The sequence below is a fragment of the Ananas comosus genome, linkage group 13 (genome assembly GCF_001540865.1).
Source record: "Ananas comosus cultivar F153 linkage group 13, ASM154086v1, whole genome shotgun sequence".
Taxonomy (NCBI): Eukaryota; Viridiplantae; Streptophyta; class Magnoliopsida; order Poales; family Bromeliaceae; genus Ananas; species Ananas comosus.
Window position 1 is genome coordinate 1,134,140 of NC_033633.1, and position 10,977 is coordinate 1,145,116.

Genomic DNA, 10,977 nt, shown 5'->3' on the forward strand with positions numbered 1-10,977 from the left:
AGAAACTCGGAGGGTGGTAAACAAACTACACAACAATTTAAAGATGTTTTTGAAAAAAAATTAGTACAACATAAAGTCTAAAAAAAAATAATGTACCAAAACATAATGAAGCCTAATTTGGTCTTTTAGCTTCTTGATTTTAATTTTCATGATTTCAATTTGTAACATACCACTTGGATTAAAAGCTCGCAAAACATAAAAGTTATCATTTTCTTCTTTTCATTATGATAATCTATTAGGTATTTTTCAACTTCATAATTGATCTTTCAGATTTTATCAACAATTATATTTCAAGCGTATTCTTATCTTTGATGTAAGAATGATAGATCATAACTACTAGATTTCATTCTTCTATACTTGATATCTATCATTTTCCTTTGGTTTTATACTAAGTCCTACTATTGAGTAGTAATTTTGTTTTAGAATTGGTTGATTTAGTGTCAGATGGATTATGCTACAATATCTAGAGAAAGATGAAAATTCCGAAAGTTTGTTCTTGATAATCGCCGAAACAGTCGGGGGTTCTCTGCCACAGTTAATTCAAATTACAATGATGATACTCTGCCTTCGGATTATGAGACCTCACTTACTTTGTTCAGAAAACGGAAAAGAATCTCAAAAGCAGCAATTTAACAGTTGGTGATCTTGATGTACAGCATGAATCTATTGGCAGTTCATCTCAAACTACAATTCATAGAGGGCAAGACATAGAACAATCATACCTTGGAATGCAAGAATATGAGTGTCAATCATGTGGGGCTCTACTTTGGTATGACGAAAGAATCAAATCTTGCAACGAAAATACTCTTCGCTTTTCAATTTGTTGTTCCGACGGCAAAGTTGTCATACCGCTTTTGCCGCAAACACCTGAAATATTAGACCATTTATTGGACTACAATGGTAGTAGTGAATCAACGAAATTTCGAGAAAATATTCGTGTCTACAATTCTATGTTTGCATTTACATCGATTGGGGCAAAAATTGATAATGAAATTAATAGAAAACCTGGCCCTTACGTATTCAGAATATCCGGGCAAAATCACCACAGAATGGGTTCTTTACTTCCTGTTGATGGAGAACGTCCGAAATTTGCCCAATTATACATTTATGACACGGAAAATGAAATCGATAATAGAATGAGATCATTTAATGCATCTGATGAATTGCAAAATATTGATAGAAATATTGTTGGGCAACTAATAGAAATGTTCGATCATAAAAATGAGATAGTAAAATCATTTAGAATGGCGAGGGACCGATTCAAAGAAGATGATTTTTTGCCTATCCGCTTGAGGTTGATTGGCAGTCGTGCAGACAGGTCTCAGTATAATCCTCCTTCATGTTCCGAGATTGCTGGTTTAATAATTGGTGATTTTGGTCATGCAGATCGTCAACGAGATATTGTGGTTGACCATAAGATGGAAGGACTTAAACGTATTAGTGATTTGCATCCTTCATTCATGGCAATGCAATATCCTATATTGTTTCCATATGGAGAAGATGGTTTTAGGCTAGGCATGAAATATAACAGTGGTTCACACAGGAAAATTGGTTCTAGGAAATGTATTACAATGCGTGAATTTTATGCATACAGAATACAAAATAGAATATTTGAGGGAAAAACACTAATAAGAGGAGGTAGACTTTTTCAACAATATTTGGTTGATGCATTTTCCTGCATCGAAGAAGATCGTCTCGATTATATTAGGAGAAACCAGGCAAATTTGCGCACGGAGGTTTATAGTGGAATTAAAGATGCTGTTGTTGCAGGCGATGTTGATGGTAACGCAATTGGTAAAAAAACAATTCTACCGGCGAGTTTCACTGCCGGTCCCCGTTACATGATTCAAAACTATCAGGATGCTATTGCCATCTGTAGACATTGTGGACATCCGGATTTGTTCATCACATTTACCTGTAATGCACAATGGCCTGAAATACAAAATGCCTTACAATTTATTCCCGGTCAAAAAGCAGAAGATCGTCCGGATATAGTAAGCAGGGTTTTCAAGATGAAAGTTAACGCATTAATGGCAGATATTAAAAAAGGAAACTATTTTGGGAGAACTATAGCTGGTACACTTCTATTTTATATATTTTTTGTTCTTTACTAAAAAAATTCCTTCTTTATTTGCTTCTTACCGTTCTTCTTTTTTTCACCATGTAGATTTGTATACAATTGAATTTCAAAAAAGAGGTCTCCCTCATGTGCATATCTTAGTTTGGTTACATCCAGATCATAAGTTGCCAACAACTACGGACATAGATTCAATTATTTTTGCCGAAATACCAGATAAAGATATTGATCCAATTGGATATGCCACTGTTTCAAAATTTATGATACATGGACCGTGTGGCTCTGCAAATTCTAAAGCACCGTGTATGGTTAAAGGTCGATGCTCAAAACATTTTCCAAAAGAATTCAGAAATGAAACAACTGTGGATGATAGCGGATTCGCTATTTATAGAAGAAGAAACAATGAAAGGTTCGTCACAAAAAAGGGCATTAATCTTGACAACAGATATGTTGTGCCGCACAACTTGACGTTAGTAGTTAAATATCAAGCTCATATTAATGTTGAGTGGTGCAACAAATCAAGATTAATAAAATATTTATTTAAGTACATCAATAAGGGTTCAGATAGAACAAGGGCTGTAATAGAGGACAACTATTTGTGCAACAATGGTTGTCGTGATGTACAATATAAGCAGATTGACGAGATTAAAAGATACTTGGATTGTAGATATTTATCGGCGTATGAAGCTGTTTGGAGATTATATCAATTTGATATACACTCTAGAGAACCTACAGTTGAACGATTGACTTTACATTTGCCGCTGATGAATAATGTGACATATCATGAAAGTCAAAACTTAGTTGATGTTCTAGATCGATGCAATGTCGAGAAAACAATGTTTACTGAGTGGATGGAAACAAATGCAAATTATGATGATGCCCGCGAACTAACTTACGCAGAATTTCCAACAAAATGGGTTTGGCATTCAACTGACAAAATATGGACAAGACGTAAAAAAGGAAATCGAATTGGAAGAATTATTTATATTCATCCAAATGCCGGTGAGCTTTATTTTTTAAGAATGCTACTGAATAAGGTTAAAGGGCCGAGAAATTATATTGAAATTAGAACTGTTGACAATATTGTGTATGAAACATACCGCGCTGCATGTGATGCACTTGGATTGCTGGGTAATGACATAGAATGGCGCGAAGCAATAGAGGAAGCATCTCATTGGTCTTCTCCTGCTGATTTGAGACAACTTTTTGTTACTTTGGTTATGTTTTGTGAGGTAGCTGATCCTGTAAAATTGTGGAATGATTTTTGGAAACTCTTTGCGGACGATATTTTATATAGATTAAAGGAAGTATTGGAAGTTCGTGAACTGCGAATACCAGAATTACAGTTACAAAATTACATTTTATTTGAGCTAGAAGTGTTGTTCAATAAAAGTTGCAGCTCCCTCTCTCAGTTCAATCTACCAATTCTTGATAGATTGATTTTGGAAGATATGAGTAACAAGTTGTTGAGAGAAGAATTAGATTATGATGCGGATGCTTTAAAATGTGAACATACAAGGTTATTTAGCGAATTGAATGATGAGCAGAAGAGTATATATAACTATGTTTTGACTTCTATTTATGAAGATANTTCAATCTACCAATTCCTGATAGATTGATTTTGGAAGATATGAGTAACAAGTTGTTGAGAGAAGAATTAGATTATGATGCAGTACAAGGTTATTTAGCGAATTGAATGATGAGCAGAAGAGTATATATAACTATGTTTTGACTTCCATTTATGAAGATAAAGGAGATGCGATTTTCGTATATGGTTATGGTGGAACAGGAAAAACTTATTTATGGCAGACAAAATCTCAAAACTTCGTTCAGAAGGGAAAATAGTTTTGGCTGTTGCATCATCTGGAATTGCTTCGTTTCTACTTCCTGGTGGGAGAACGGCTCATTCTAGATTCAAGATACCTATAAAAGTAGATGAGTTCTCAACATGTGAAATTAAAAAAGGAACTCAACTCGCAAAATTACTTGATCGCACTAGCTTAATTATATGGGATGAAGCACCGATGAACCATAGAAATTGTTTTGAAGCTTTAGATAAATCATTAAGAGATATTTTACAAACAGATACTGGAGATGTTCAACAAAAGTTATTTGGCGGCAAAACTATTGTATTCGGAGGGGATTTTCGTCAAATACTTCCTGTTATTATTGGCGGCACGAGACAGGATATAGTTAATGCAGCAATCACTAGGTCATATATTTGGGATAGTTGTAGAGTCTTTCAACTATCAACAAATATGAGATTGCTTAAATGCTCAGAGAATGAGATGTCAAAAAAGGAATTGGCGGACTTCGCAAAATGGATTCTAGATTTGGGTAATGGAAAATTAGATGCCATCAAATTAGACAATGAAGAAGAGGCTACTTGGATCAAGATACCAGATGATTTGCTCATAAAAAGTAGTGGAGATGGTATTAAAGATATTGTTTCTACAGTATATGATGACCTTCAAGGAAATTACAAAAATATCACGTACTTAAGAGATAGAGCTATTATCACACCAATGAATGAAACAGTTGATGAAATAAATAATTATGTCTTATCTTTATTGCCGAATGAAGAGAAAGTATACATGAGTTCCGATTCAATTTGTAGCTCCTCAAAAAATGCTGATGACAATGATGTTCTCTATCCAGTTGAATTCTTAAATTCTATAAAGGTTAATGGTGTGCCTCACCATGAACTAAAATTGAAAATAGGAAGTCCGATAATGTTGCTACGTAATATTAGCCAAGGTTCTGGACTGTGTAATGGAACTCGCTTAATTGTTACTCAATTGGCTTCGAAAGTTATTAAGGCACAGATATTCACTGGAAATCATGCAGGTGAAAAAGTGTCACGCCCCGGGGCCGATTTTCAAAGCCATTTTGAAAATTCATTACCATTTTGAAAACTCAGAGTCGCGGAAGATGTACTTTTTTTTTTCTTTTTTTTTTCAACCTGGCCCACGTGACGTACAGACCCGCCACAAATACAAAGTTCCTCTGTCCACTCGGACAGAGTCTCCTTTGTATTTGCACGGCGTACCAACGATACAACAGGATCACAACCACAACCTACAATTACCAATCAACAACCAAAATGATATGCATTCTCATACAGCTAACAATCCTTAGAGATGATGCATGCCTCTAAGCACTCCTTAGGCGTTGGATGATGCAATGCACAGTACAACAATCATCCTATTTAAAAGTGCTCCCCACACGGAAGCTTTTGTTTTTAAACTCTAATTCATTCATTCATGAAAACCATTCGAAAACCTTTTTAAAACTGTTTCCCACACGGAAACTCTATTTTGAAAACCAGCTACCTCGAGGGGTAGAAATCCACAAAGCGTATAAATCCAATCTGAAACTAAGGATCCAAAACCACGTATCTGAAAACTCCAATCTCATGCATACGAGGAAAACCAACTCATTCAAACAATCATAAGATCATCTAATCATGCATAACGGAAATCACAACATTCAAACATCTAACTGAACCATTTATTTAAATGACTACTAAAGGCAGGAAAGAAATACAACCAGGGTGGCGATCGCTATACCAGACTAGCTAGATCGTCCTCTNACGAAAATTACTGAAACAACGGATGATGTTGAATCAATTCCATCTCATTGCTTTCATTTTTCGAGTTTTGATTATATTAAAGGTAAAAGAAACAATGACTCCTGCCTTTTAGGTAACACCATTTTCTTCTTCCTTTTAATTCTTTCATTTTATTAAAGCAACACAATATACTTATTCTGCAATAACATTCTGTTAACCCTCATGTTGATTAGATGTGCTGGGAAGTATTGCTACTATTTGTCCTATTTCTTATACATATGTTGGTCATGAGCTTACTCCAATAAGAAATATGGAGATAAAAGATTTAGAGTAAGTTGAATACTATTTTAGCATCTAATTGTGTAACTTTAATTCTTACCATATGTGAAACAATTTAACTTAAATAGTGAAAACATTGTAGGGATAATACTTTTCCAGTGACTTTATGGGACAAATTTGCTATGGAATTTGATGAAAATATAATTTACGAAAAAGAAGCTGCTGGACCGGTTGTAGCTGCTGGACCGGTTGTAATTATCTTCGCAAGTATGAGCGTGCGAATGTATAAAGGTTTGTCCAATGTTTGCTTATCTTATAATTGTTTGCATTTATTTCCATCGCTATTTATGGTTCTTACACTTATATTTTACATCTATATCCAGAGAAGCTATATCTGTCGACATGTTCAGCATCAAGGTTTTACATTAATTTGGACATACCAGAAGTTACAACATTTCGAAATGCATTGGATAGGTAAGTATCATTATCTGTATAGTTTATTCGAGTATTTTTCATAACTTACTTTTATAGATACTTTAATGCAGAAGCCAACTACCTATTGCACCAATTAAACATATTGAAGCGGCACAACAACTAACTATTAGCCCATATGAACAAATGCTTAAGAATCGTAAAACTGTTGCTGAATTACTTGCATTAAATCCAATGGAAGCTGAGGTAAATATATTTAGAATATCTTTAAATTGCCAATTTTATTCTTTCTCTTATATTCTCTACAAATTGCTATATATATTATTAATTCAACATATAATTGAATAGATGTAATCTGTCAAGCTAAATTAGTAGAAATTGATACGATATATGGGTGGTGGTACAAGGCCTGCTATGATTGTAAAGGAGGAGTAAAAGATTATGATGATACTTTTTGGTGTAATCAATGTGGAAAAAATGATCAGTCACCTGTACCATGGTACATTTCTAAACCCAAATACTACAATTTCAAACATGAAATATTCCTTTTTAATTCGAAAATTATATTATCATGTACTAAATTAATATAGAGATCATTTTGAAAAAAAGGTACAAGTTAAATGCCATTGTTGCGGATGAGACCAGTTCAGCGAACTTCACTATTTTTGGCAAAACGGCGCAAGATTTGATACGAGTCCCTGCTCAACAACTTGCTACTGCAATCAATTCAAATAGATTTATACTACCTCCTATTATTAAAAATATTGTTGGTCAAACTTTTATTTTTCAAATTTCGCTTGAGTCACGCAAATTTAATACAACTATGCAATCATTCAAAGTCACAAAAATTTTTCAATCTGCTTTGACTGCAAAAATCAAAATAGAAGAAAAGGAAGAAGATATCATAGACATTACAGAAGATGGTGCAGGGACAAGTCCTAAAGAATTGCAAATAGCGTAAGAAAATATCTCTAATATCTTTTTTCCTTTACGTACTTTCTTAAGTGTTTTACTCAAAAAATTGATTTATTTCAATTCTTTTGCATGTAATTTTTTTTTTCTTATTGTGATGTGAAGTTCAAAATCCTATCTGGAGGAAGCTGTGAAGGAATCAAGAGGCAAAAGGAGAGTACTTAGGTAATTCATTGATGACTATATATTAAATTATAAAAAGTACATATATTTGAGCATTATACCAAAAATAATATTTATTGACTTTCTTTTCTACGTGCATTTCTGTAAATTATCCTTATAAAAAGTTCTCAGCTGAAGTCAGAGGAAGCTATTAATCAATCAAAGGGAAAAAGAAAATTACGCAGGTAACAATTATATTAATATTGTTTTGGAAAAGTGGTCAATGCTTATTTTATTTTTCAATTGAAATGAACATAAAATAACTGGCATTTGTTTTCTGTTTTGTAGTTACATTGAGAGTTCTGAATCTGATGGAGAAGAAAAATGAAGTCACAACAACTATTTTCTAAGTGATGTTGAATTTGTAGGTGCAACTTATTTTCTACTCAAATGCTAAACATTTTGCATATACGGATCCAATCGTCTTTTTCCTCCTCTTTTCTAAGTCCCCTCAAAATTAATGCCAAGATCCAACACTTCTTGTGACCACTTCCTTTCTATTGTTGTTTGCTGTAATTTGTGCAAGAAAATTTGTACTTTTGCTTTCTGGGTTTGCAGTCTATTTTGAGTTAATTGAAAGTTAATGTTGTCTATTTCAAAAATCTATTTGGCAAAGTAATTGGTGTTTCTATTTTTATTTATTGTTCTGTTTTCTTTCTCTATCTGTCTTTATGCTAGAATAAATAGATATTTTGAAGATCATTAGAAAATGCTTTGATTATTTTATAGGTTGTGTCATGCTATGAAGATACTTCTTTTCTGAGAGGAATTGGGGGAAGCGTCAATCTTGATGGTTGGCTCTTGGAATATTCTTCCAGATTATTATTTTCTCTTGATGGTCTACTTCTTATGTTATTGCCCTATTCTTTTTGTAGCATCAAAATATTTCCTTCGTTTTTTCTAATTTCCCATTCGATTGGTAGTTTTTCCTTCTATTTCATTTATTTAAGGAATGGAATGGTAGGCTGTGAAGTATGCACAATAAAATATTAATTTGAATTGCTTTCTTCTTCTTTTTTTCTTTTTTTTTTTTAATGTTTGATTTGAGAGATTGACGATATGGAACGTTCCATGGACAATCCGAGTCGATCCGGTAAACTGCTAGGAAGGTTTATCCTATCTTTATATAATAGTAAATATAGTAATTGGCTGGGCTACTTTCCCCAGGAAGGGAAGCAGAATGGGATTCATGCATCGAAGCATTATTGGGGATTTTCGAACTAATGCTGCATCTGATCTGCTAATAGAATCTGATATTATATCTGTTCCTCGAACAGGTGAATCATAAATTTTATTATTTATAAATTTTTTACTTTAGCAGTAACTACCCGCCGCATCGCGCGGGTACCTACACTAGTGAGATCTAGTTCAGATTGCCTCGGCTAGCAGCTAAACTTTCAGGGTTGTAGCTTTTGTTTCACCTTCGTGCCTCGCGAGGCACGAAGGCTTTCGTGGGGTCTGCGTGAGTATATATATATATATATATATATATATATAGAGAGAGAGAGAGAGAGAGAGAGAGAGAGAGTACAAGTGTGTGGGGGGCGTTATCTAGTGGTCACCTTTTTCCATCTCATCTTTTTTATTCTTTTTGCATTAAAATGTGAGGGGAGGGGGTTAGTTTGCTTGCAAACAAAACAAACTCGTGAGCCGAAAAAGAACCTGATCCACGCCCCTTTCCTTCGAGGTGGAGAAATCAACTACCACTTCCCAGACGGAGAGAGAGAGAGAGGTTTCCATACTCTTCGTCTTTTTCTTTTTTTTTTTCTTATCTTACACTTTACAACAAAATACAATAACCAAGTTTAACACTCTTGTTAATACCGACCGTCCCTAGTACAAATGGTAAAAGACTTATGGTTAATATTCGAGATCTCAAGTTCGAATTTTATCCATCGGCTCGGTGATTGGTATTTGAGATTCGAAGTTTGANTAGGGCTAGAATACTTTTACAAGTATCACCCAAGTGATACTTGTGTGTTTTTAGCCCTTGGATGGAGAGATGTGAGGTTGAGATGATGGTGGTAGGTGGTGGTAGGTGGAATAGTATTTGATCCAAGGGCTATGTGTAATCAAAAAGTAAATCCAATGGCTAAAAACGTGATAGCAACATGGGGATGATACTTGTAAAAGTATCCTAGATCAACTCTATAAATATATATATATATATATATATATATATATATATATATATATATATGAGTCCGGCTAGGGTACTATCGATAGCACTAAGGATTTGGTGCTATCGAGTTTTTCACTGTTAAATTTAACCCTTTGAGTATTTTTACCCGTTAGAGTATACTATTTAACCAACCACTTACTCAACCCTAGAGGGCCCACATCATCATAACCGCACATTTCTCAATCCAGGGGCTAAAAAATTAATAGCACCAATAACTTGGTACTATTGATAGTATTCCAACCTAGTTCTCACTCTCTATATATATAATGCATCAAAATTAAAAATATAAAATTGAATTTGCGCTTTTGAGGCGAGTAAAGCCAAAGAGGTTTACGAGTGCTTTTTGGAAAAGCTCCTTTAATTAAGCAAAATAAGCCGTGATCAAGCAGTGAGCTCTCCCTTAATTAAATGTGTTTGCAGTGGAAGAGGCCATGAATAGTCGATATCCCTGTAACCCTATTGCAAGACCCAAACAATGAGCCTCCACAGTGACCTCAACAAGAAAACAAAAACCCCTAATAAATGCTCGTGATGCTTTTGAGCTTTCCAACGAATCATCATCTGTTGAAACATCACATTCCATCTCTCCATCAGTCAAACAGGGACTTAAATACTCGCCCATCAAATAATATAAATAAATAATAAATAAATATATATATATAAAGGACTTAGGTTTTTTCACTTCTTAACTTTTGGATCAAGGACAGTATAATTAGAATGATAGTAGACCCCTATATAAGGTTGAGTTAATAATTTGAAACAACCAACTCTTTTATATTTTCGAAAAAATCATAGTAGAATATATATATATATATATATATATATATGTATATAGGCCAATTTGCATAAAAAATCCACTTATTTTGGGATTTTGCAAAACCGGGCCACCTTTTTCCTTTTTGCAGATTCGGTCCGCTTTTTCCGCCGCCTGACCAAAATGCCCCTCCTATACAATAGCCTCCCGCGTATTTCTTGACATACGTATACTACCCTGCCGTACGTTCTGGCGCGCATTAAATGACCCGTTCAATCTCAGTCATTTCTCGGAACCCGGACAACATCCGCCCCCGCTATTCGCCGGCCCCGCTGTTTCCTGTTTGGCTTTAATTCTTTAATACAATAATTCACGATAAATGAGAAAATATGCACGGCCCGAGTAGGGATAATAGTGCAACGCAAAGTGAAACGTCCGAAAAAATGGTACAACTGCCATTATAACAGTGCATCGCTAGGTCGCACCAGTGCAACCTCTCCAAAATCAGTCAAAATTTTACTTTCTCTATTCCTTAATATAATCTCAAC

The 10,977-nt window shown here is 34.4% G+C and overlaps 1 protein-coding gene across 1 annotated transcript; it reads left to right on the forward strand.

Moving 5' to 3' along the window:
- LOC109719671 lies at positions 445–3,696 on the forward strand. Its single transcript, XM_020246452.1, has 2 exons — positions 445–2,076; positions 2,168–3,696. Exons 1-2 carry the CDS (start codon positions 729–731, stop codon positions 3,694–3,696), a joined length of 2,877 nt encoding a protein of 958 aa, XP_020102041.1. The 5' UTR covers positions 445–728.